We start from the raw sequence: 27,481 nt of genomic DNA on the forward strand, positions 1-27,481 counted from the left end.
AATGGGCTAGCTGTCTTGGTGAAAGTTGTATAAATACACATTTAAGATCGGGTACTTGCATAGTAGTACAAGATTTATTCCATTTGAACAAAATTTAAAACGGAGAGCAACAGCAGTGCGCGGAAACACAAGAAGAAAAAAAGGAGAAGGAAACACAAGAACGACATGCCATGCCACACGCAACCAACTTCCGTCACCGAATTCCTGGATTAGGCAGCCGGGGTCATAGTTTGACTTGATTGTACGTTGTCAACTGATGAAACAACAGCGTAAGCACCACTCCAGATCTTTTGAGACTTCGCCTGCACAGCGCATGACGATCGACTGGGCAATTAAGAGAAGGAGGAAATGTGTCCAAAAAATTCGTATCATCCCCTTCCCAGTCTCCCGATCTTAAATGTGTATTTATACAACTTTCACCAAGTGGCTATCCTTTAGTGTCCAAAAAATTTACATGGGCTGGGCTCTCATCCACACGCAAGTGGCTATCCTTTAGTCTTGGGCTTCAGCAACCGGGTGCTCAGTGGCGGGCTGTGGGCCTCGCTCGTCGTCGTCTGGCCCGGCACTGGCTGGTTGATGATGCCTGTCAGCTGTCACAGCCGAGGGCCTGACAGGGATTCCTTGGCCGATCTTGGGGTCGATCAGGTTTCAGCGATTTCGATGCCTAACACCATCAGCACCATCTTCATCTTCAGTGAAAGAGAGCATCCAAACACATCAGCCAGAACACGGAGGACAGAAATAATCATCTTCATGAAGAACTATCAATCCGTAAGCATATATAACAGCGTCCAATCTAAGTATCGTTGAGAAAAATAGAAGACCGTAACTATAAGTGCTTTGTTCAAGAATTTACAACAGTGACACCTCTGTCTGGCTTACGGCCCATCAAAATTTTAAAACGGCCCTTCGACACCTCTCTCTCGCTTGCTTGAGAACAGCGCAAGTAAAGCAGAGAGGCTTCCTCATCAAAAAAGAAAAAAAAAAGTAAAGCAGAGAGGCAATGGCGGTACAACTAATAGCCAACTTAAAATAACTCTTGGCAGGGTAAATTCAATATATGCACAGCTCTTTCTTTTTTTTGAAACGACGAGCCTCCTCGTCGATTTCCATCAAAGAAACCGCCACAAAGTCATATGCACAGCTCACATGCATACTCTCTGAAAGAGCAGCCAGTATCTATCTAGGGACGCTGCGGCCAATGTAAAAGAAAGAATAAATCAGGGTAAAGACAGAGTTGTGTATGTACCTGCAGGGCTTGAGAAGAACCTGAGCGCATTCGTCAGGAGTGTCGTGATTAGTCTTGAGACCGCATGTAGCAATCATGGTATATACCGTGTCCGGCAAACCTGAAAATACAGGGGAAAGGGAATTAAGAGAGGTTGTCAGTGCGTTCGTTCTAGTTGTATAAACAATTAATCATGAGAAGAATTAAGCATGTACGCACGGTCTTGACTCTACTCAAGTAGATTTGGAGGATGGCTGAAGATTTTTCGACAGAAGGCATCGGTCACCACAGTGAAAACTCTAACAATAACTGAAGATTAGAGTAATGGGGTTGGGATGTGCGCTGACTACTCTGTCCAGAGAAGCCTTTACAGCGTCAACAAGTTTCGTTGTCATAGGCCCACAACCTAGGTGACATTTGAAAGTGGTGAGTCTGGACAGGTTTTCGATCCCGAAATCGAAAGCAGGAATGATGGGAGCCTCATCTTCGGCATGCCGGTAAAATATAATCTTCAATTTTTCTAACTTGGGCATACATTTTGCCATAAACATAAGATCCATCCAATCTCCCCGCCTCCAGCAATTAAACTTCCTCAGGCATCGGAACCCAGCTTCTCCACTAACTGCCAGCCTTCTATCTTCACAAGAAGGTTGTTTTCCCCTTCCATTTAGACCCAGAGTGAGCAGAGCGGGTAAGGCTCCAAGAATGCAGATATCTTCATGCCGGATACCTCTCCCCACATCCAACCGTAACTTCTGTAGGTTGACGAGTGATCCTACCCAATGCGGAACCTTTGGGAATATACAACCCCATATCACAAGTTTTCGGAGGTTAAGCGGCGGAGAAGTGGACCATGTATTCAGCAAGAAGTCGTCATCATCATTCTCACACATAGTTAGAGAACAAAGGTTTTGTGTGCATAGCTTACCGAGAGAAGAAGCAATAACTTCCTTGTCTTCCTGGGCAACACCCCGATAGTTAATGCCCAGCTTCCTCAGATTCTTTAGCTCACCAAGCCCTTGCAGAAAGTTATATGACTGATTGCAGGTGTTAACACTATGCAAAGCCTCCAGTGCTTGCATCTTAGCAATTCCGTCGGGAAACTTAACATTTGTGCCAGTATCTGAGCTAAGAAGTAAGTGTGCAAGTTTGCCGAGATTGGCAATACTGGCTGGCAACTCAGACACCTTTGTACGCCTGATGTCCAACATCTCTAAGCACTGTAAGTGTCTGATTTGTTCCGGGAGCTCGCTTACTGCTGTCATGTAAATGTTGAGATACCTTAGCTGAAATAGCATCCCTACATACGCGAGATGACGGTTTTCCAATAGTCTGTTTCCTCCAAAATCAAGGACACGCAAATGCCTGAACTCCATGATCGAAGGAATACTCACTGTATTCCCGAACACGTTAAGTGATCGGACATGAGATAATATCAGGTTCATCGGCATCCCTTCCGCTTCAACTTGAATGGAGAGACGACGGGCTTTGCTTTGTGCCATGGTATTTAAATTGGGGACACCAATGAAAGTAACAAAGTTCTCTTCAATAGACTTGGATACTATGAAATCAAGAATTGTGTCGTGAACTCGACAGCTCTTCCCCCTAAACCTACCTGCCTTCACAGGTTGGATCAAACTCCTGTTGACGAGCTCATTAAAACACCTCACTCCTACCTCATATACAGTATATCTACCTTCTTTGTGAATGAATCCTTCGGCTATCCAGCCTGATATTAGTGTTTTCTTCTCAATAATAGAATCTTCCGGAAATATACTGAGATACAAGAGACATGTTTTTAGATGCGGAGGAAGATCAAAGTAACTAAGTGACAATATCTTGATCATTACTTCGACACTAGGATTCCTTTCAAGTGTACGACCAATTGAATCTTTCACTTGGTTCCATAGATGCTCTGATCTTCCTGTGTTAGCCAACAAACCAGCTATAGCAATGATTGCCAAAGGCATCCCATCACATTTTTCCAAGATTTGATTAGAAACTTTCACGAGCGATGAAGGGCAATCTTCTTCGGAGCTGAATAATCTTCTGTAGAATAGTTGTCTTGAGTGCTGCATATTAAGAGGCCTTATATTATAAATATGGCCACCGATTGATGAATGACACGAACATGCAACATCACTCAGCCGTGTAGTGGTGATTATTACACCACCGCATCTGGTCATGGGGAATGCGCACTTAATAACGTCCCATGTTTTAACATCCCATATGTCGTCAATCACTATAATATACCTGCACATGAGTTTTTTAGTAGTATTAGTTAGTATGATGTGTCAAAACGAAGCGTACAAGCAAAATAAGAAGAAAGAGAAATTTCCGTGTTCTCATTTGGCAACATGCAAAAGATAAATGGATCGGCTCTAGGGTACTATGCAACTTAAACAGGGCCACATGGCCAGAAAACACCTATGTAGTGTTTCTACTCATATAAACATGTGCTTATTAAATAAATATGTTTTCCTAGATAAGCTATATAAGAGCAAAAGAGCTCTAAGCACTTGGAGTGGTACATATCGTGTAGCATACTTGCTTGATTGAAGATTGATGCTATTTCTTTGTTGCGGAAAAGGCTGTCTTTTAGTCTATATGCATACTGAGATGCATAGACGTGCCGAATACCTATACTAATCATATGTTCTTACTTATATAAGACTTATTTTCCCTCCAAATGCAACAACCTAGTTAACTAGTAAAGTAATGCAAATAAGTGCTTCCATACATTTGGCAATTAATTTTCTCCTAAAAAGTATATAATTGCTTATTTTGATTCTTAATTAGGAGTGTATTTTTCTATGTGAGAATTCTTGATTTAACTCTCTAAGGGTGAGAAGTAAATTTAAAGAAATATAATAGTACCTTTTTTCTGCTAGGTAGTCGGTAATCTTTCTTATTAGTTGTTGTATGCTCCCTGCTTCAGTGTCAGCATAATCTTGACACCCAACTTCACTAAGGAGGGTTCTCAAGATATTTGTCATATCTGGATTTCGTGACACTGAAATGAAAGCTTTACACTTGAATTTCTCTTTCAGCTCTTGATACACTTGGTTTGCAAGAGTTGTTTTGCCCATTCCTCCCGATCCAACAATGGAGACCATCTTCACTTGTTGTTGTGTTGATGCAACTCCATCCTCGTCAGTTAACAACTTGATCAGCTTAGCCTTGGGTTCATCAATTCCGACGAGCTTTGATGCATGCTCAAAGATAGCAAGAGCTCTAGGGTCAACGGTCGCATTGACGGCCTTGGAGAAGATCTCACGTCCCTTGTACCTTGCATTCCTGTCGCCCACCTCAATGATCTGATTCTTCAGATCATGTATCTCCTTGCCAATTCGATGACGATCCTTCATATTTCCCAACTTCCCTAGAGAGCTCTTGATCTTCTCAATGAAGCCATCTGGCTTTTCTTCTTTGTCACCAACACTTTGCATGAAGTCATCGATGACATCCTCCAGGTCATAGGACAGCTCCCGCACCTCATTCATCCAGACTTTATCCTGCACATCAGGATCTTCCTCCTCCGACATCTTGAGGAGAAAAGCCTCCATGGCGGCGAGTTCATGAGTGAGAGACCTGATCTCCTTGCGCACACCCTTAAAACGCTTGTACTCGTCCCCGAGCAGGGTGGCCAGCTTCACCAGGACAGGTTTGAGGACCCCCGTCGCCACAGTCACCAGAGCCGCCTCCATGGCCTAAAAGCTCGAATGCACGGCCAGTGATCGAACAAGAAAGTTTGCGCCAAGTCTAGACCCTGAAAAGAGGATGGATTAGTCATACTTACGCCACTCACCCAGAGGCTGAAGAAGTTACAAATCGACAGCGTACGTGGGAGCAAGCATATATACGAGGGAGTTCTTTTTTTTTTTCTTCACTTTTGTAAGAGGCATATGAGGGAGTACCTAGCCTAGCGGGATCTGGAATTTCTTCACTAGTTGCAACTCGGAGCAGTGCGGTTGCAGCTGGATCCGTCGCCACTCTCACCGGACCCGCGGCATCCTTGCTTGCTTAGAGCTTGATCTGTCGATAATTCTGCGTTGAAGCCACCGAATTCATGAGCAGTGAAGAGGAAAATTCGCGTAGCCAACCTAAACCTACACACTGAAAAGAGGATTCGCTAATCCAAGTAAGCCCATGCCGGCCGTACCTGGCGGGATTCTATCTGCAGCAGAAGACGGCTAGCCGCGTCGTAACCCGGTCACCGTGCCGGCGATCGAGGAGTAGGGGTGAAGCTCGGACACCGAGAGACGAGGGCGCGCGGGCAGAGCAGAGCAGTAGCACGAGAGAGGGGTGGAGGGATCCGGCCGGTGTGTGGTAATCCTTCACCAAAACGCGTACGCAAACTGCAGGGCCGCAAGGAGAGGATGGAAGTTATCTATGCGTGTGTGGTGCGGTGTGCGGTATGCCACACGCGTACCTGACGCTGCACTTGACTTGGCTTGTCTTCCTGATCACGCGTACGTGAGTTGTGGCTGCTATCGGAGTGCCTGTCGTGTGCAGCCTATTGTCATTGTGCAGAAAAGGAGTGGATGGCACGCATGGGCCAAAAGATTTAGGATGGACAGGATTCTCAAGATTGCGATTGCCACGACGATCAAGACCCAACTACTCCACCATGCATCGCATCCATTCGGAGTATCTACATCCGGATACAACAAATCCGACCCCTGAAACGAATGCGGACGTGCGTTCGCTGACATTAGTGGCCGGTCACGTCTCAAATAATCTCTTACACAACCGGACATCTTTATGAAGAAATCTCAAGTCCATATTATTACATGCAACGTGAAACTTAATCTAAGAGGCTCGTCCGACTCCGCCGTGTCCATGTCCGGCGGCAGGCTGCGCCCCTCGAAGTGTTGCTCCGGTCACCGGCGAGGTAGAGTAGGACATGAGACACACACTGGCTCACGGGACTTGAGGCACCGCCGTCTCCCATGCCCCGCTCTTTCTCGTCAAGTCCGAAGCCTTGATGGTGCCAGCGGACGTTCGGTGATGGATCCGTAATGGGAGGAGCTGGCGACGTCCACCACGACGCGGTTGCAGTGCCTGGGCTGGTCATACACCATACGGGGCACCGGAGAATGCAACTCCACCTCGCCAACATTCGCCACCGCGAGGGCTGCCGCTGCCTCCCGTGCCCGCTACCTCGCGCGGGCAGCCACGCTGCGCCATATTTGCGTCGGACGATGCCCATGCGTTCACCTCCGCCTCAGCGTGCCAACAAAGCGGTTGCGCCTCCGCCGCCCCGTTCGGACGCCAAATGGACCGACGCTCTGGTGAGGCAGCCGGGACACACTTCGTGCCAGATATATGCGCCATTTGGATGGACACAATGGATTCCCGACGGAAGGAGTCCGAGAGCTACCGTTGGGCGGCCTGCTCCTGGGAGCGACGGAGCACAAGGCGGATAGTGTCATCTCCTCCTTGGGGCAGTGTGGGACGAGCTCCAGATCAATGAATCTAGAGGTGTAGGACTCGGATCCGCTGCCCGCCATGCTGGAGAAGGTAGAAGATCGCCGGAGAGGAGTTTGGGTGGCGTTGTGGACTGGAGGGAAGTGGAGTGGAGTGGCGAGAGTTTGGTCTGGGGAGCAGATGGGGACAAATATATGGAGGTCGGGTGGGCCGGATCCGACGTGGCGGACGCCCCCGGTCATGCCCGGACCACCCTATATTTGGGCTGAATATGAGGATGCCTGCCAGCCCCGCGCGTTTGATGCCAGTTTGAGGCGCCCATCTGGGTCGGATTATTTTGACCGGACAGTGACCGGGATCCGTCTGAGCGTTTGTGGGAAGTTTGAGATGCCCAGCTGTAGATATTCTCACCACTAAAAATGTAGAAACCACGGAATATTGCTGATACTACAGACGCCACATGCTTTTTGAACAGCAGCTTGGATGATACTACAGAAAAAGACGCCATAACATTTCACAACATAAATGTGGCAATTAAAACCAGTACAATTATAGCTTACACAACTAAATAAATCGGAACTTTATAACAGATGTCTTTGTGTCCAGGTGGAGGTTCGAAGACATGGTGCAGAGATTTTGATGCCCAAGACATGGTACAATAATCATCATGCAGCCCATTCACGAACAAAGGCTGTCTCTGATCCAACTTCGAACATCACTTTTCCAGGACACCGAAAATCATCCTCCGCTACTCAAGCATACGGAGAGCTGTACTGCAAATCATCGGTGATATCAAATTTTAATACTGACATTTTGCAATTGTATCGTAAACTACAATGAACTGTAAGCATATATAACAACATCCTGACCACCGAAGACGAATTGCTATCAATAAAAGATGTACTTTTAGTCGTTAATCCATTGAGCAAGTTAAATTTTAGTCGCTGTACTCAGTTTCAAGACAAGTGTGACGGGGTTGGTAGTGGCATTACAAAGTCAGGGAATGTGAAGCACGTTAGACAAAGTTACTTTTGTTAAGGTGGGATTTCGTCGAACAATAAAAACTGAAGACGTACTGAAGATGCGCAGTCTAAACATGCACAGTTCGCAACACAAGCCAAACAAGGGATAAAGCTACAACTTGTAGTGAAAACATGCAGTACAGCATAAATACGGTATGTTCTTGGCTTCATAGAAAGAGATGTATATGCATACAAATACTGTTCAAATTTGAGATGATGTACCGTGTGAGCAGAAGCAACAAGCAGCAACTCTAATGTTCTTGGCTTCTACTTCAAAATTAATTGGAGTAAAATTGTCTTGTCTCCTCAAGAGAGAGTTTGTAGAGATTCGAAGCCCAGCACCATCAGCGGCATCTTCATTCAACTAATTCACGAATAGAAAAGTCACATAAATAATCATCTGCTACTGAAGCATCTAGAGAATAACACTGCAAAATAATAATTGGTAACATCAAAATGTGTATAACTGTAAAGATGAGAAAAGCTCATGAAGTGTGGAAACTGGAACAGTGGCACAAAGCCTCTCCTTGATCGTTATCTACCTTGCCGGAGAACATATATCCTTGCAGGAGGAGATATTTTAGCCAAGAATACATTACTAATACAAGGTCGGCAGAAATGACATGTACTATATCAGTCCTAATTAATAAAGTTGTGCCGGACAAAATAATTAACACGCCACTTCTAGAAGAGAACTTCAAAATGTACCAAGTACTCTTTCAGCACCAAATGCAATAAATTCAACATACACCAAATGTGCAGCCAATGTGTAGCAACAACAAAACAGCCTGTAAAGCAATGACCCTAGGCAATTTGAATGTCACTAGGCAAATATACATGTGTACCACTCCCTCCGTCCCATAATATAAGAGTGTTTTTGACACTACACTAGTTTAAAAAATGCTCTTATAATATTATGGGACGGAGGGAGTACTAGTTTGTGGTCTCTATCTGAATCGTGCAGCAGTTATCTGTCGCTGGGAGCGACAACCACCTAAACAAAGACAGATTGGAACAATTACCTTTCAGAGATGAAGACAACATACACAGTTTTTGGATGCAGCTTCGATGTTGTAGAAACAAGTAGATACTCACGAGTCACGACAATTCATTGCATATTTGTGAACTTGAAGGAGCTAATTAATTAAGGACTGACATTAAAAAGAAACTGTTGCTTAAGCTAGAAATAAATTACATCACCCATCGAAGAAGATGAAGGGAGCACAACTAATGTATCAGTACATGCATCATAAAAGGGAGAAGGATCTAGCTAAAACTCTTAAAACCAGGCCTTATGTTAGCATGCTGGTGATATACGCACCTGATACATATTTACATGTCCAGCGGCAACTCCCCCGTTCCTGGTCCTTGGCTTGTTTAATCAAAGCTGGGCAGACTAGAATAACATATAGCTTCAACTTCCTGAAAGAATAGCCTAGGGTGGTTGGGATGTCTGCTGGCTGCTCTCTCCATGGCAGACTGTACAGCTTCAACAATGCCATCTTCGTCGCCATTTACTCTGCATTTGACAGTAGTGAGGAAAGGGAGGTTCTCGATTCCAAAGCCCACAGAGTTAGCTTCAACTAGGAGCAAATAATTAAGCACCAATTTTTCTAGATTGGGCATGGATCCTGCCGCAAACATCAGATCTACAGGGAAATCACCAGTTCCACTATAAATAAAAATCCTCAAGGATTGGAACCCAACAATACCACTGATTCTGAGCTTTTCATTTGACCCTGTTTTTTCCGTCAGGTCCAGAATGTCCAGAGCAGGTAAGGACCCAAGCATGCAGAGATCATCCTGCTTAACTCCCTTCACTTGAAGGATTAGCTGTTGGAGGTTTCTGAGGGAGCTTACCCATTTCGGAATCTGAGGGACCTGTAAAGAGCAGTTAACAAGCTTCTCGAGGGTACTAAGCTCACACATATGTACCTGTAAGAGGCCTCTCCCATCCCGAATAGTCAGGGACTGCAGGTTCTGGGTGCCTAGCTCACACAGGGAAGTGACAATAGCTCTGTTGCGCTCTTCCGCAGCTTCAACTGTATCATTGGTGTAAGAACCAAGGGCCAGGTTCCTCAAATTCTTCAGCTGGCCAAGGCCTGACAGGAACTCTAATGACTGTAGGGAGACACCGACCTCTTTCAACGTTTCCAACGCTTCCATCTTTGCAACCCCATCAGGAAATTTCATACCATAGTCAACAAATAGATGCGACAATTTTCTGAGATTAACAATGCATGGATGCAGGTAATTCCTGTACACCAGTTTCTCTTATGTCCAGTATCTTTAAGCACCCTAAACGCCCGATGTTTTCTGGGAGCTCTCTTATTCCTCCATGTCTGTAGCTCAGGTACCTCAACTGGAACAACTTCACTATCCTTTCAAGATTTTGTCCTCCCCATCCTTGGAAATCGTCTAAGTGGAGAACGCGCAGATGCCTAAGCTTCTCCAAAGAAGGCAATTCCACGAAAGCTCCAGACACGGATCGTACACGGGAAAAATCCAGACCTTCTGTCGGTATTGTTGGATTTTCTTGTTTGACGCCTTGTAGAGATAATCGACGAATAACTTTGCTTTCTGTCCCAGTTATCGGAATGGTAGTACCAAGGAAAGTAACAAAGTTCTCTTCTTTGGATTTGGATATGATGAAATCAAGAATTATGTCATGAACTCGGCAAGTCTCCACTTCACCATATTCATTTGTGTGCCCAGGTAGGATCAAACCCCTATTGAGGAGCTCACTAAAATACATTTCCCCTGTCTCATGTACTGTACATCCGACTTGTTTATGAATGAATCCTTCACCTATCCACCTCTTTATCAGATCAGTCCTATAAATATTAGAATCTTCCGGAAATATACTGGCATATAAGAGACATGTCTTAAGATGAGAAAGCAGGTCAAAATAACTAAGTGGCAATATATTCATCATTCCTTCAACGGTTGGGTTTCTTTGAAGTGCACGTCCAATTGAACCTTTCACTTGGTTCCACATGTACTCTGTTCTTTCTGTGTTAGCCAACAAACCAGATATAGCAATGATTACCAATGGTAACCCGTCACATTTTTTCAATATTTGATCAGAAATTTCTTCAAGATATGGAGGACAATTTTCCCTGGAGTCGAATAGTCTTCTGTGAAATAGCTCTCTTGAATGCACCATATTAAGAGGCTTTATGCCATAAATATTGCCACTGAAAGATGAACGACATGATTCAGCAACTTCGTTTATACGAGTAGTGGTGATTATGATGCTGCCAGAACTGGTCATGGGGAATGCAAACTTAATAATATCCCATGCCTTCACATTCCATATATCATCAACGACAACAAAATACCTGCACAAGAATTCAATATCCGACTTGTTGTGTGCATTCATGACGACTTGTTGTGTGCTACCTGCTTTGGTGTCAGCAAAAGGTAGACCACTAACTTGACTATGAATAGTTCTCATGATATTCATCAAGTCTGGATTTCGCGACACCGATATGAAAGCCTTACACTTGAAATTCTCTTTGAGCTCTTGATACACTTGGTTTGCAAGAGTTGTTTTTCCCATTCCTCCGGATCCTACGATGGAGACCAACTTTGGTTGCTCATCTGTTGATGCACCTTCAGTCAACAACTTAATTATATCAGCCTTGGGTTCTTCAATACCCACAAATTTGGAGGCATCCTCAAGGATAGCAAGAGCTCTAGCATCAACCGACGCATTTCTGGTGTTGGAGAAGATCCCATGTGTCTTGTACCTTTCATTCCTCTCGCTCACCTCAAGGATTTGTTTCTTTAAATCTTTGATCTCGCTGCCGATCCGACGCCGAGCCTTCATCTTCCCCAACTTCCCTAGTGAGTGCTTGATCTTCTCAATGAAGCCATCTGGCTTAGTGTCTTTGTCATTGATACTTTGCATGAAGTCATCGATGGTGTCTTCCATGTTGTAGGAGAGCTCCCTCACTGCCACCGCCCAAACTTTATCTTGCGCATCAGGCTCTTCCTCCTCTGATATTTTGAGGAGAAGCGTGTGCATGGCCTCAAGTTCTTCTATGAGGAACCTGATGTCCTCGTGCACACCCTTGAAACGCTTGTACTCCTCACCGAGCAGAGCGGCCAACTTCCCCAGGACAGGTTTGAGGACCCCTGTGGCCACATTCACCACAGCCGCTTCCATAGCCCCAGTGTTGCTGGCTCTGTCAATTCAGCATGGAGGTTGTCGAATCGAATGCAGTGACTCGTTCGTGTCAGTCAATCTACAGCCTGAAAAGCGAATCAAATGAAGCAAGCTATTAAGTCCAAGCATTACTTACTGCACTGAAAAAGATACAAACGCTCGCTCGCCGGAAGCAAATCAGATGACGGGCGATCTACGCCTCGAAAAGGAGAAGAAGTGGTTCTCGATACTGAGCAAAAAGTCACTTTCGATGCAGAAAGTAGGAAACCAAGGAATCAGGCATTGGCAAAGAGTAAATCTTTATCCGATCCTATAATGGCTCAATCCGATCCAACAACGGTACTTCCAAAGGCTCCTCGGCTAAGAAAAATAATAGTTGTATTGGCAAGGCATGAAAGGGATTTTCTAATGCTATCCAAAGACGAATAGGAATACAGAACCGGAAGCCGTAGCCCAGAACCTTTAGCTTGAGCGGAAGGGGAGGAAACCGGCTATTCGAACTGGCGGGTGGGTGGATACCCTAGTGCTTATTGCTTTGTCGGAGTAGGGGCGGAGAGGGATTCATTAGTTTGACAACACAAGGGTGTCATGTGGAGAAAGAGAATGGAACTATTCTCCGGGTACTGGTACCGCTTAAGCCCAAGCAAGTGAAGAAATCCTGTAAGATGGACTTGATTTACTTTCCTTTCCAAGACCTATACCATATGGTTTGGGTATACCACTATCACCTATCGAAATGAAACACTAACCTGCCCACGACCCCCTATACCGGATACCTTTGCTTTGAAACCAATGACTAGTAGAGGATTTCGAGGAACAACAGCAAAGGGAAGTAGGGATGGGCTTTCCTCGGATTAGTATTCGGATTTCGCTGGTCTTGCCAATGGTTGTTATTCAAAAGAAGGGTTCGCACCGGCAAAGAAGAATATATTTTCTAGTTGTAGCTTTCGAGGAGAAGAAGGATTGAATCAAAGGGACGAGCAAAGGCAAAGCAATGGCATGTTTGGAATTCCATAGAGGAATCCCCAAGCAAAGGCCAGGACGCTAACGCTAACGCTATTGATATTCCTAGCGCTTGTTTTCGTAGGATGCCGAGGACTCTTGCTTGAATACAACTAGAGAATTCTCAAAAGAATACGACTAGCTCTTTACCGCGGGGATGCGTTGAGAGGAATCAATTGTTTAACCCGGTGACCGGATAGGAGCCGTGACTGTGTGGGTAGCATTATCAAAAGAAGGAAATTCGCAGCGCTCTAAATTTCTCTATTTTGATTCTTTTTTTAGGGATTGCGCCGTTACTGTACCTGCTTTCGCTATTGCTGTTCCGCTTTGCCGTTATCCGTCCCTTTGTTAGCATAATAGGAGGGTGCCTTTTTAGCGCAAGACGATGAAATAACAACCTAAGCTTATCGGCATTAGCAAATTGAGAAATCGAATAGATCCCCGGCCGTTGGATAGGAGCACTGCCGTTACCGTGCTTAGAATTGATGAAATTGGATTTCTTACAAAACCCAGGATCTTCCTATTCGTAGTTTTCTTACAAAACCCAGGATCTTCCTATTCGTAGGTGGTATACAACTACCCCTATCCCTATTGTTTTGATACATGGCGTATTGGCTTTTCGTTTTTCTAGCTAAAGATCCATCTTTCCTGGATTAGTGATTACTTCAATCCATACCCCTATGGAATAACAAAAAGCAAGGGCAGAGGGACCTGGATCCGGAACCATACAATAATTCGTAGGAACCCACACCGGATAGAGGGCCGTCCCTTCCTCTTAAGAGGTGTAATTCTGTTTGGGGATGACATTAGATAATCCGAATCGTAGTCCTCGCGGGAATGGTCGCAAAATGCGAAGGAGTTTTGTTGTCGAAGCTGGGGATCTAGATAGGTACCGATCTCGGTGGGGATTTTCCTATTTTTTCTATGGAATTTGTTTCATTCCTTTCATGCACAGATGAACCTTCTGAGCTTTGGAAGTACCTTTGCCCTGGAGGATTGTCCCGTGATTGAGGGATTTCTCTACAACTATTGCGATTAAAGACATATGCAAATCCGAAACAGGGAAGTACGAAACTAAAGGGACTTTCTCTCGATGAACTCCCTAGTTCCTATGTTTGCTTTGAGGCAGTGCTAATTGCTAATGTGTGAACTATCACTATAGAAAAATAGATTGGAATCACTTCTAACATCAAAGATAGGAAAATCTGGCCTATTGGGTGCCGATCCACTCGATCCTATGCTATGCATTTGTGACCAATAGAGGTAAGATCATGAATACAAGATGGCGATGAGTCATGCCAAGTTTGGGGAGTGTTGCTCGTACCCTCATTGCATGTTTTCAAATAGGGCATACTGCCTGTGATTTACTATTGAAAAACAAGTCGACAGGAGAACCCGAGTGCAACCAGATAAGAGTTCGCTTTCGAAAGACGACAATGGCAAGTCTCAATCAACTGTCATTAGATCAATAGTAAACAGGAGATTGCTTTGCGTATCACGGATCGAGCACACAATAGAATGCTCGAACTACACTCTCCTAGCAAAAGGCAGGGCAAGTGAGTTCTACACGATATTCGATAATGAAACGAGCCTTCCTCCTTCCGAAACCCCCTCTCCTCGGCCCGGGATAGCGATAGACGTACGAATTCAATCAATGGCGATAATGTCATCCCCTTTCCTTAGATATAAAAGAATCATTCTGAGCGAGTCCATAAGAAGCGACCCGCTTTTTCATCGGTTCCGGGGGAAGACCAAAGATCTTGCGCGACCAGAAAAACTCAAAAGAGAAAGAGAGGTATGCACTGTGAAGGAAGCCCTCTGACCCACTCTTCCTTCCCCCTACCTACCCATAAGGTAAGTAGGGGCCTCGGCATCTCTATTTCCTGAGAAACCTACTAAAACTACTTCGAGAAACCTACCAATTCGAGAAACAATACAAACCTACCAAAAAAATTACTAGCCTCCCTTTTTGGGTGGCTTCCACTGCTTGTGCGAGTGAGCAATTATATTTCGGATATCCTGGGGTTCTAAGATCTCGAGCAGAGGAAAGTCCCGGGGGAACGTGTTTACCATGAATAGGATCTCCCCAGGCTCAAGGAATGCAAGAAGTCTGTCTATCTTGCATTTTAAGCCAGGGAAATCCTTATATTCTGAGCACTAAATCCACATTTTAAAGGTTTCTTTGTAATTGTCAGGCGGTCCCCCCGCTCCGGAGGAGAAGCTTCTTCTATGGCTATGGCCAAAAGGAGAAATAGTCCTGTTCATTATATGGCTCCTAGAATCCAAGGCATTTCGTCGGAATACATCCTGTCTTTTCACCTTTGTAGTCCTATGCATAGTAAGTACTATAGCCCCAATCATAGCAACTAATAAAATCAGACTAGAAACCAAAAACCAGACGGAATAGTAGGTATAAAGTAAATTGCCCAATGTTTCCAAATTAGTCCAACTTCGTACCTTTCCGGCATAAACCGTATATCTCAGAGAGGTCGTATTTCTGTGGGTTGGTAGTAATGGAATGGTTTCATTATCTAAAATGAAGAACATTTCCCACCAAAAGATCAGTCCAATAATACCACTCACTGGTAAATAGCGCAATACTTCTTCGTGAATCTCCGCTATTTGAATATTGAACATCATAACCACGAATAGGAATGAAACGGCAATAGCTCCTATATGAACTACTGGGGAGATCATAGCGGAGAAGTCGAGACCTAACAAAATAAGTAAACCAGAAGTGTCGCAAAAGACTAGGATGGGAAACAAAACGGAATGTACCGGATTTTTAGCACGTACAACCATCAAACCAGAGACCAAAGCAGGGCTCGACAAAACAGAAAGTATCATGGTACGTCGTCCTCCCTTGAAATGGAACTTGAATGCTGGAGCAAGAAGACGCATTCAAGTCGATCTATTACAACCAGCGCGGTTGTTCGTATTTCATTTTCTTCTTCCAAGCCGACGCTCTTCTTATAAAAGAAAGCACTCACTGAATTACTTACTGAATCTCGTCTTTCTCTCGGCGCCGAGAATTTTTGACGTGTCCGGGTCGATCAGAGGTTCGGCTTGCTTCTCCCCCACCCTCGCCTATGAAATGGATAACCCTTGCTGCCATAGCAGCAGGATTTTAAGGGCTTCTGTTGAAGCGGAATAGGAGGAAGCCATGCATTCTTGAAAGAATCTCCAAACCCCCCCCCCTTTACCTTCTCTTTCTATTCTATAAAAAGGCGAACATCTAATCTAGGCCCGGTCGCCTTTCTATGAAGGCGAGCAGCCCAGCCCCCTTGTTGAAATTTGGATATTAAGGAAGCCGTATTTCGCAATAGCAGCTCCGAGAAGCTGGGCTTAGGGTGCGCCTCCTGCGGTCGTTTCAGTGACTCAATTGGCTGGCTTCCCTCAGCTCAGACTGGTGTCGCCACCTCTCCCAGGACCGGAATGATTATCCCCGCCCGATGGGTCTACATTCATCCCTGAATGTCGTCGGGTACTCTTCACTTCCCCGCCATTCTTGTAACCGTCACCTGTAATCCGCGCAGGTGTGTCCGCACCCCCTAGAGTGGACGAGAAAGAAAGGATTTTTTATCGGAGCAACCCCCCCAGGTTCCAGACCCAGGAGTTCACTTTCCCGTATGAGCATTCGGTACATATATAAGTCAGTGGAAGAGTCAAAGGGTCACCACTACTGAGGATCTCCCCCCTTATCTTAGAAGGGTCGTCTGAGGGTTCGCCGCGGTTCATTGCTGTGCTTACACACTAGGCTACCCTTCTCCGAAAGCTCCGCGGGACCACCTATCACTAGTCTTCGGCCGGAGGGGTTTATTGCACAAAAAGGCCGGGACGCGGGCTCCCGCAGAGGAAAGCCCAACGAATGTCAGATGCAAAGCCCCGCACCTCATTAAGATCATATTGGCATACTCTCCTAAAAAAAAAAGAGCAGACCCCATTGAAGACGGGAGTGAGGTACAACAAGGCCATTTCCGTCCACCTTCTCACGGAGCCGTACGTGGACGTTACCGCTCATACAGCTCCCAGCCAGCAAGCAGTTAGCTTTCCTCTAGAAGTCATGGAAGTGTGGATAAATCGACAGAAGGTTTTTATTTCTTAAAAAATCGCCCTAACCGTCCTAAATATGGACGGAGAGCGGTCTCGAGTTTTTCGGGGTCCTCGAGATCGCATTTTAGGTCGAGTAGAGACGCTAGGGAGTCTGTGGGCTTCCCTTGGCATTTCAAGATGGCCTCTATCGTCTTTTCGAGAGCCTCCCGTTTGCCCGTCAAGGGGCATTTGACATCCAGAGACAAAAGCAGTCCCACACGAAACTGGGAATTTTCCCCAATGGACGTAACCAGCTCTGCTTTCGCGGTCTCAAAAGGAGAAGCCCCGAACGCTTGCAGTTGCTTTTTTCTCTTTATTCCTTCTAAGCGAGCCTCTAAAGACTCTACTCCTACTTTAAACTTAGAGTCCGATTCTTCCAATTCTTCCAAAGACAAAGTAGAACTTCGTTTTGAGGAGTTTGCCCCCCGTTCGCCGCCGTCCAGCCGGCGGCTACTCTGGGATGGATCGAGGTTTAGGCCAACAGAGGGGGCTTGCTCCCTTTCTTCTGGAGCTAAGGAAGGACCTGCGGGTGGCGTTTCCGGTAAAGGGGGAATCTCAAGGAGGGTCTCCAGACCTTCGAAGTGCCCCACCACCAGGGTTGGCGTTGTGTCGACGACCCCCTCTGGCTCCGGGCTAGAGGTAATTTCGATGATCTCCCCGGCCCTTTGTTCCTCGTCACCATCGCAATAACAATAAGGAGACGCGGTGACGTCGTCATCCAGAAGGAAAAAGAAAACCCCAAAGGTACCGAATGGAATTCTACTTGTCGGGCTTGGATTCGTTTCGTTTATCAAAAATCGAAATAATAAATAACAACCCATAAATCAAAGAGAAATTACGATAAAAAATCTAAAGTGAAGCCAATCGCTTATAAAAAGAAACCAGTCTCCTTTTAAAAGGAACTGGCCAATTCACTTCGAAAAACTACGTTCTAACTTGAGCAGAAAAATTGGTGGCATTTGACATCTAAAGTTTCACCACCCCTACTACTGCCCGAAATCCTGCTTTGGTGAGCTTTCCCCAAGGTGACACCGAAGGTCTACCTCCTTTCGTGCGCCCCTCACCTCCTCCATGAGGATGATCCACTGGATTCATTGCAACATCATGAACAATGGGGCATCTGCCTAAGCACCGGCACCCCCACCACGCTTACGGCTCTATACCTACTAGACCTGTATTCGGTAAAGCTTTCTTTCTATATGCTAATTCTCATGCAGTTCATATTGTCGATATGAGTATAATTGCCTCGAGAAATAGATAAGAATTCCTTCCTTTACCGGTAAATGAATAGGAATCAGGTTAATAAAACCGGAACTGTTTCCGCCTTCCTCTCGAACTGAGCTATTTCTCTGAAATATACAGTTTCACATCATTACAGGAAATCCTATACCTGTGTATTACCACCCGGTATGGAGCCATCGTCGTCTTCGGCGTAGCGTGAAGACCTTCCCACGGTCTTCGAGTCGTTCTTGACTGGCTAGCAAGCACCAGTGGAATTTAACCGCCTTGTGGTCGGGACACCGCCTTCTTCTCTAGAATCACGCAAGTGGTACCGCTCCCCACGGTAAGGAGAAAGACCTTAAGGCATAAACGTAGAGCCTGAGTCCACAAGATAGTATTTTCTCGGTGACGATAGTGGCCATTTTCCGGTTCAGTGGTTGTATCCAGAAAGATTCTAGAGTCATTTGCCGTACCCTCCCAACCAACCATCACATATGTGAAACTCATGTGAAAATAAAAAGCACACAAACTCTTCTGTGTTGGCGAAACTCGTTTTCCACGATAACGTATTTGGTTTGCTGTTGGAACTCGGGCAGAAATGTGTGTCCCGGCTCCAACGCTATTCTAGAAATGCAAAAAATAGAATAATAGATGAATTAGAAAACTCAACTGTTCTTTGTGATTCGGTACCGCTTGAACTAACTGGCCCAATTCTTGGTAGGTACTTATTAGGGGGAGGGCCAACCACCGAATGAACAACGATCTCCCGGTCCCACTTGATTCCTGGGGAATTTAGGGAACCCTGCGGACTTGACTCTTTTAAGAGGAAGAAATTCGAAGTGAAATATCTAGAATATGCTTTACACTCCATTTTCACACAGGTATGCCCCCCTACCTTTCTGTAGATTGATGCACTAATAAGACTCCAAATCCTTGGTTTGAGCATCCCTTTCTTTTGTAACCTCTCTTAGGAACTTCAAACGGAACAAGGCTAGGATCCTAATCTCTATTCCTTCCTCCTTGGCGTCAGATAACTCCAATAAAGCATGACTGAAGTAGATATAAAACGTGTCGAAGAGCAATAGACTCTTTTTTTTTATAGAGCTTATCATTGTCATTGATTGACCAGCATGACTTATGGATTGCATTTTATACTGTTCTATTTGAATAGCTATATTCTGGAAAGGCGGAGGAAATAGACTTTCTTGCTCCTGCATCATTCTTGCTAAGGGCATCTAAGGAACTAATCAAAGGTTACGAAAGAGAAGGCTTGAAAAGGAGCTTACTTTTCCCGCTAATGCTACTTCCGCTATCTCGTAAGGAGGATACGACTCATAAACCTCCCTTGGTATTTGGGTAGGGAGAAAGATAATTAATTAGACTGAGTGAGGAATGTATACAACTACTGCTCAAAAGGCAATAAGAAGCACGCACTCCTACTAGACATGGAAGGAGTAAACCTAAAATATGCTTTCTTCCCTTATGTTGAATCGACTTCCTTGTCTCTTTCTAGAAAGTCAGCAGCTGGCCCAAGGTGACCTACTGGGAAATGAAAAAACAATTGGTTCAATCGAGTACTTATAAGCCGAACGGAGTTCTCTCTCATATTGTTATGTTTACCTGGAATGCCATAAGCCTGCTCTCAAGGAACAACTCGAATCACTGCTGACGCGGGACTTGCTTTCGCACGGGGAGTTGGATAAATTACCCTCTTGTGGGTATGGCGATAGATAGCAATAGCAACGGATTGATTATGATTATGATTAAGTAGACTGACTGTTGGATGAGCTCCAAAAGGTGGTGAGCCTGATGAGTCAACCAAAGGGAGTGGGCCCTTTAAACCCCTAGGGCGTAAGCATTTCTGCCTATCCAAAATAAGAGGTCAAGTCAATCTTGAATGCGGTTAGTACCTATTAGTATTAGATACAGAATCCTATTTGCTTTGAGCGCCCCTATCCTATATTCTCTCTATCTATAGATGGAGAAAGACATGCTCGATATGAATTGGGACAAAGAAGAAAGTAAAAAGCAGGAGGTAGGTCCGTGGTTTCAAGTTGAGTAGTGAGTGGTTCCTTGAGGGGAGTCGGCAGAAACCTTTACTCATTTGATTTCCTCCCAAAAGAAGGAGGGGTTTTCCTGTGGTAGGCGCCAAGAAAGATACCATGAAATTAGGCACCAGGTACTATCCATCACACTTAGAGTTGGTATTTATTGTTTGATTCGAATCCCTGCTTACCAAACAGTTGTCATAACAGATTTGAATGACGATATCCAATTATGAAATGGCTAGAGGAGGCACAGAGATAAGACAGAACTGATGGTAAGGTAAATCAAAGGTTTTCATTTACCTTATCATCGTCGTAACTTTCTTATCTATTTGTGTATGCTATTAGAAAGGGAAATTCGATACAACCAACGCGCAAAACCTTCCGTCTTTCCTATGAAAACAACTTCCGCCTGGATAGAATAGTTAGCCAACATGAATTCCTGCTTATTGTCCTTCCTACCCATAAGTGAGAGCAAGGCCGAAGTAGAGCATAGAGCTTAGAAGTAGGATCTGGTAATTGGTTCTGCTCAGCAGATGCAAAAAAAGAGGTGTTTTTGGGGTGAGTCCCTGCCAAGCGGCTTTTGATGACGGCGTCGTCAACGTACACTTCTGCATTACGACCCAACTGAGACCTGAGGATGAGGCTCATTAGGCGCTTAAATGTGGCGCCGGCATTTATCAAACCGAAGGGCATCCGCTTGTAGCAGAAGGAAGGGGCGATCAAACTCGTTTTTTCTTTGTCTTCCTCAGCCATATAGACTTGCTGATACCCAGAGTAGGCGTCGAGGAAGCTCAACATCTCGCACCCTGCGGTGGAGTCGACCAGTTTAGTCCTTGTACTTCGGTGGAACCAAATTCCTGTATATGGATTGCAAACCTTTTCTGCTTTGGGTCTTAAGTGAATGAAAGGGTGGGTTAAAAAACCATGGCCAGCCCCCCTCAAGAAATCTCGCCCGTAGGTTACTGATGGGATGCTAGCTGCCGGTATACAGGAAAAACGTGGTGCAGAGCACGAACAAGATGTGCTAACACATATCCCTTATATTTATTGGTTCTACAGAAGATGTATGATAAAGAGCTGGCATTAAGTCATGCAACGCGCTCAGGCTTTATAAGAGGAAAGACTCTCGCCAGTATAGATTGAACGTACGGCGCTTGCTTACAAGACTGCTACTGAAAAAGGCTACCTCTTCAAACTGCTGAATGCCCTATTCCATCTATCTTTCCCTGAAAAAGCGTATACTTTTGTTCTATAAGCAAATAAAGCATACTTCTTTTGCGGATCAAGCAGTCTTCTACCTTGGTGGGTAGCGGAGAATCAAATCAATATCGGAGTATTGCTCTAGCTGCTGCTGAATTAACCTGGATTCAATCGTGACTCTCTGAACTAGGCTGTACTTCGTCTTCCCCTCTGGACCTCGGAAATGGAAAAAAGTTACCGGTGCGTAATTGAAGATTCGGTGAAAACTAGTCGACCTTTCATCACAAATTGAAGCAGAGGCTGTTAGTTGAAAATCCATTTGCAGATCCTGTTGTTGAGGTAGAACCAGCTTCACCAATAGCATAGACTCTATCAGTCGAAGAGATCAGCAGGTACGAGGATAACAGAGACAGAGATAAAGGCTTCGTCAGCAGAGACGAGAGCGGGGCCCTTTTGAAAATCAGAAATAAAAGGGGCGATCAACGAATTGACCAGGTGTAAGCAGAGGGAACTGGAGCAGAGCAATATGTAGCATACTTTTCCGTTCGAGACCCGTATCTAGACCCTTGTGATCGATAGCCGGACCCATGCTGACGGCACCGAAATCCTGCCCCTCCCGCGGAACTAGTACCACCAATAGATAGGCCCGTCCCTTCTTGGGCAACCCTGAAAGTATCTTCTTGTACGGACTGAAACAAGACAAACTACTCGCGGGACCCACTTAAGATCTCTTTCTTTAGTTTTCTGCTTTATTCCTTTCTTAGAAAAAAGTCGCTTCCCTTATTAGTAGCGCTAGTATCTTTTCATAATGATGACTTTTTTTCAGAGCTTCCTAGATTTTTAGAAGCTGAGGCATTGCCGGCTGGGGGGAAATTTGATCGAAACTAATAACAACTAGTCACGATTAGGGACAAAGCTCAGCTAGTATACGTAATGTGTTCAAGGCGCATTTCCTCCAACAACTAGACTAAAGAAAATAAGGGCGGAAGGATTTACTTAAACGTTGTTGCATGAGCGGCTTCTAAATGAGTGGTTGATGATTCACTTTCTGATTATTACCCGCTAGCTATTGAAGCGGCAGTGTGACGTCGGCCCACTGCGGAATGGGTGCCACCTAACTATGATTCGGTGAAGGTTCCACCTTCCTTCCACAGATATAGTGATAGTAGTTCCACTCGATGTGGATCGCGCCCATGCTTGCTCAGCTCCAGGATCAGGCTCCTAAACCTATTTTCAATAAATAAGTCATCTGGTCTATGTTGTTGGAGTTCCGCATGACGCCTTAATCCCACCTCTGTGTCTAAGGAATAGCCTTTTCTTCTTTTCTTTATTGTTCGTGGGAACATGTAAGATTAGCAATGGAAATTGAGCTACGGCCGTCCCTTCCTCAAGCAAACAACGCGAGACTTAGTTAACGAAACAGGAACTCCATCCCTTGACACTAATTTCTGATACAGAAGTGGAATCGAAAAAATTCGGGAAAAATGCACATTCAATATTGAGAAAATGTTGCGTAACTGCCCTTGCCTCAAGGTCTTGAGAAACCAGAAACTAGTGTTCGATGGCCCAACAAATCCTATTGGTTTTCGCAGGGGATGTCATTTTTACAAGCTTTCGCATGCTGAGCGTGACTATGGATTTTATATAGTTATGGAATAACCTTCTTATCCGCGAGTTCTTCGGCCAAAGACTCCTGATATCGCTTGTTGGGCCCTTGATTCCGAAGTACCAGTACCGAAGGCAGACTTGAATGCATTAGGTTGGGAAGCGGCCTAGAAGGTGCTTAAAGATAGGTGACAGTTGTGAAAGTTTAGTCGACTTGTCGGCAGCAACTGACCTTTCTTTCATCAAAAGTAGGAATGAAAGCTGGCATGCAGATAAGGAAATCTCTTTTCTTCTCTTCTACTCGGCTACGGACCTTCTAAAAGGAGAAGCAATAAATACAAAAGTGCTAGGTTTGGATTTGAGTGAGATCCCGGATCGGTAGCTTCAGATATCCCCTCAGACTGGAATGAGAATTTCGATAGATTTCTTTGCTTTAAAGCATAGTTGCAGGTAGGTTATGCTCCTTTGCTTCATCCCTATAGTCTAAGGATTGCCAATCAAACAGTAGCAGTAGACTAGCCATATTCATCTTCTACAGTCTCCTGTTTCCCCCTATTTAAAATGGTCAGCCTGCGCAGCAGAAAAAAAGGCGCTCTAATCGTACTCGAGCCCTTAATCCCCCAATAGGGCTTACTTACCCGAGTCAATTCTTTCCTTCCTGTGCGAAAGCAAGGCCTCTTTCTCGACTTTACTTGAATGCCATTTACTGAGCTATCTTCTTTTTTCTTCTCCTGGCGAAAGCACATTTTATTATTTTACGGAAGCAAGACGAAAGGTCATTTCGCCAATCTGGGAAATAACAGTTAAAGCAATCGATCGGAGAAGCCCCCCTAGTATTGAGAATGCAAAAGTGGATTCATTCCCCAGGCGTGTGTGTGTGCTTTCCACGGGCCTGATCTCGATTTCTTCTTAAGCTGTTATGTCTTCCGAAGTGAAGTGGATTGGTCGGAAGCTAGACTCCAACAACATCGATACTCAAATAACCGGATGATCATTTGAGGGAGATCGAAATACAGGATGGGGAGATGTGTTCATACCGAGCGGGATCCTGTCGTGGAACTTGGATTTTTCTTCGCTCGGCTGGCAGTGTCGGTCCAGCGCACCGACGGTGAACAGTTGATTTTATTATTCCCCTTCCCCGCGTCGTCGATCTGAACCTGTTGGAAGAGGAAGGATTCACGGAGGTCAGACCGCAATGCTGCACTGAACGAGCTACAGATCGGCCAATGCGAGGCGGCGCCGGCGCCGGCGTACGAGGAGATCGATGCACGGCATGGGTGGGATGGGGTCGTACCTAGTGGGATGGATCTGTGGAGACGGATTGCCAGCCACGGAGAAACACCGGTACCTCGCCCGGCGAGGGCAAGGAATGAAGCGGGGGAAGCTCGGACGGCGGCGACGCGTGCACAGCGAGACGACGGCGAGCAGGCAGTGTCACGAGGGTGGAGTGCTGAGGGGATCTGGTCTCTGGGTAAATAGGCACCCAAACGCGTAAACAAACAGGAGTCGTCGCCTCTCGCCGGGACGTCGTCGCTTGGCCTTTTATTATTATTTCCGTCTCCTGTTACAGGTGGGCCCAAACGAATGAGGATTTTGTGTCCCCTCGTGTAACTAGTCAATGTGTAGGTGCAATGCAGGTTAATTTAGAAGTATATTAAATGCATGCGGATATTAAATATGAAATTATTTGCGTGTTATTATGTGATTAACACTATATTTTGCATGAAATTAACAGCATGCTTAACGTGTTGAGCGCTCGACATTAAAGCAGTCTGAATCATTGGATTGACATGATTTGATGGCCGAAATTACTTACATCTGCTTCTTTGGGTATAGATATAGATAAGCAGGAAACCATTCATTATTTTATTTTTGAGACAATAATACACATGCAGATGTTCACATACTCCATGAACATGCCCTAAATTATGAGCGCCACGCCACATCTACCTTCAACGAGGGTGTCCTCCTATCTAGCATGACGCCCCAGCCCAAGGCGACATGCATCTAGGGGCGTCATGCAAATGGGTCATTTTCCTAAATAAAAATTTCAGACCCAGTAAATTTTTGTGATGTACTCTCTTCGTCTCATAATGTAAGACTTTTTTGACGTAAAATAAGTCCTATATTATGGGGCGGAGGGAGTAGTTTCAGAACATGGCGAAATATGTCCATTTTCACCATAATTGGCCATCAATCTCCTGAGTGACTACTTTCAAAAAGGAGATTCCTCTTGTTAAGCGGTAGGCCATGAAAGAAGAAAATGTGTGTGAACTCCTGCCAGCATGTGGTTCCTAGTGTTACATGCCTCCACCATAGTTCTCGTTGCTAGCTAGCTGGTAGTCACAAGGAATCTCGGCATTACCTCTCCACCCCTATAATTCCTGTTGCTAATGGAAAGTGCATCATGAAGTATATCCCTCTTACTTTTTGCCACTACCATTTTGTGAACTACTCCCTCTGTCCCAAAATATAAGGACGTTTTTAACGCTACATTAGTGCCAAAACGTTTTTATATTATGGAACGGAGGGAGTAATTTGCAATGGAAAACATTTAGAATATACAAACTTTTTATGTTGATAGTCAAAACTTTACATAGATAAACCTTTTGGTGATGCGTAATTCGAGATCGAGCTCCCAAGTGAGTGCTTTCTAATAGGTGATTCTTCGTGTCTGAACAACTCGCATCGTAGGCCATGGAAGAAGAAAATGAGCATGAACTCTTGCCAATTTGGTTCCCTAGTGCTTCATGCATCCACCATGGTTCTCATTGCTAGTTGACCGTACCAGGAATCCACCATGGTCCTCATTCCCGTTGTTGCTGGAAAGAGCGCATCCTATATTCTATCTCTCTAACCTTTTCGCCTACCATGTTTTGAAATGACTGTTGATGGAAAAATTCTTAGAATATACAAATTTTCTATGTTGTTTGCCAAACTTTTACATAAATTTGTTGGGGATGTGCAATTGGCAACGACGAGTCGACCATCCCAACAATCGCTTTTCGACATGTTACTCGTACTATCTGAACACCTCAGGCGACGTGACAGATCAATGAAGGAAAAACTTGCGCGTGAACTTGTGCCAGCATGTGGTTCCCTGGCGCCTCGTACCTCCACCACGATTCTCACTGCCAGCTAGTGGCCACGAAGAATCTTGGTAATAATATCTCCCATCCTCTAATGGAAAGCGTGTAACATGTAGTCGGTCTCTCTCACATTTTGCCTCTACCATGTTGTGAAACAATTGTCAACCAAAATAAAACTTAGAATATACAGACTTTCTATGTCGAGTCAAAACTTTCTACTTCTTGTTGCAAAATTTCCTACAAAAAAACATAAAATTTCAACTTAGATAATACTCTCTCTGTAAACAAATACTCCGGCGGGGGTAAACAAATACGCAGCTGATGACCCAGACCTGGGCCCTTTTGGGCCCCATATGGGTCCGGGTGGGCCTGGCTCGATCTCGCCTGTGGCGGCTCCGGCGGGGGTGCGGCTTGTGCGGGGAGTTGTGGAGACGGCGGCGCGCCTACTGCAGCGCGGCAACGGGCGCTTCAAGAGCCCCTTTTGGGCTCGGCCGGGCCTCGAGGGCCCGGTGTGCTCCTCTCACCATGTCCGTCGGTGACAGCCGACGGAGGTGGAGGTTGTCTTCTCCCGCGTGGCTGCTCTCGCTGCCGCTCCTCGTTCCCGGCAGCTCCCTCTTGGCCTCGTTGGTCTCGCTTCGTTGACCATGGTGAGGCGGCGGTGATAATGGCAAGATCGTGGTAGCGCATGTTAGTGGACGGCATGAGTGGTGGAGCGCATCAGACCATTCAGAGATGTGGGTGTTTGGTGGACGGGAGAAAACCCTGGCGGCTTGTCGGCCCCGATGTGGTGACGCCCGGGGCGCCATCGTTCCTTCCTGAAGGGCGTCAGGTATTCCCCCTTCCCCATGCCCCTCCGTGTACCGGGGAAAACCCTAGGACTTGTCCGGGCAGCAGTGTCGTCGTCGTCGTGTTTCTTCCTGAAGGTGTGCTTGGTATGCGGAGGTTCGAGGTGCTACGAGTGAGGTGGTACATCTCCGATGGGCACAGCGGTTGTGGGTCATCATCTTTTTCGTCGTTCCGGCGTTGTCGACATAATTTTCTCTCGTCTTTCTCTTTTGTTTCTTTTGCGCATGCTTGTGCTGTTTGCCCCAGCATTGGACTCTTTGTTGTATCGGGTGGTTGCTCTATCTATATAGCGGGGTGCAAAGCTATTTCGTCATAATAGACTTTCAGTATAGAATGTCACATATGTTTATTCAAAAATATGAATACCGTTACACCTAGATGACCACACATCCTACTCTGAACATATATATAGACTTCCACTATGAAACAATATTTTTTGTGTGTGCTATAAATAAGAAACACCAACACTTTTTAATAAACCGTGCTCACTATTTTTTTCCCAGGGAAAATGGCCACATTAATCGGAC

General features: G+C 45.3%; 2 protein-coding genes and 1 pseudogene across 4 annotated transcripts; all 3 read right to left on the reverse strand.

Annotated features, from left to right (window-relative positions):
- Positions 1 to 351: 351 nt before the first annotated feature.
- LOC123140082 (disease resistance protein RGA5) lies at positions 352 to 5,636 on the reverse strand. 3 transcript variants are annotated; one of them, XR_006469778.1, is made up of 6 exons: positions 5,391 to 5,636; positions 5,146 to 5,275; positions 4,106 to 4,990; positions 1,448 to 3,481; positions 1,250 to 1,349; positions 352 to 689 (listed from the first exon to the last, which is right to left on the reverse strand). XR_006469778.1 is itself a non-coding variant. In XM_044559809.1 (6 exons), exons 3-6 carry the CDS (start codon positions 4,933 to 4,935, stop codon positions 686 to 688), a joined length of 2,259 nt encoding a protein of 752 aa, XP_044415744.1. In that variant the 5' UTR covers positions 4,936 to 4,997; positions 5,146 to 5,275; positions 5,391 to 5,636; the 3' UTR covers positions 352 to 685. The 3 variants fall into 3 exon arrangements, 1 of the variants encoding a protein (XP_044415744.1); XR_006469777.1 differs by having other exon boundaries at positions 4,106 to 4,997; positions 5,391 to 5,635; XM_044559809.1 differs by having other exon boundaries at positions 2,157 to 3,481; positions 4,106 to 4,997.
- A 1,392-nt stretch (positions 5,637 to 7,028) lies between these two features.
- LOC123140081 (disease resistance protein RGA5-like) lies at positions 7,029 to 24,522 on the reverse strand (annotated as a pseudogene).
- On the reverse strand, positions 14,648 to 18,148 carry LOC123140083 (NADH-ubiquinone oxidoreductase chain 6). The gene has a single exon (XM_044559810.1). It carries the CDS (start codon positions 15,752 to 15,754, stop codon positions 15,011 to 15,013), a length of 744 nt encoding a protein of 247 aa, XP_044415745.1. The 5' UTR covers positions 15,755 to 18,148; the 3' UTR covers positions 14,648 to 15,010.
- Positions 24,523 to 27,481: the final 2,959 nt, after the last annotated feature.

This window comes from Triticum aestivum, chromosome 6B (assembly GCF_018294505.1).
Source record: "Triticum aestivum cultivar Chinese Spring chromosome 6B, IWGSC CS RefSeq v2.1, whole genome shotgun sequence".
NCBI lineage: Eukaryota > Viridiplantae > Streptophyta > Magnoliopsida > Poales > Poaceae > Triticum > Triticum aestivum.

What these genes read in the sequence shown, in the direction of transcription:
- LOC123140082 (XM_044559809.1), bottom strand. Translation starts at nt 4,935, where the DNA reads ATGGAGGCGGCTCTGGTGACTGTGGCGACGGGGGTCCTCAAACCTGTC. An exon ending in GACTACCTAGCAGAAAAAAG is followed by an intron (nt 3,482 to 4,105) that starts GTACTATTATAT and finishes ACTCATGTGCAG; the next exon opens with GTATATTATAGTGATTGACG. An exon ending in AGTTATTGCTTCTTCTCTCG is followed by an intron (nt 1,350 to 2,156) that starts GTAAGCTATGCA and finishes CTGTATTTTCAG; the next exon opens with GTTTGCCGGACACGGTATAT.
- LOC123140083 (XM_044559810.1), bottom strand. Translation starts at nt 15,754, where the DNA reads ATGCGTCTTCTTGCTCCAGCATTCAAGTTCCATTTCAAGGGAGGACGA.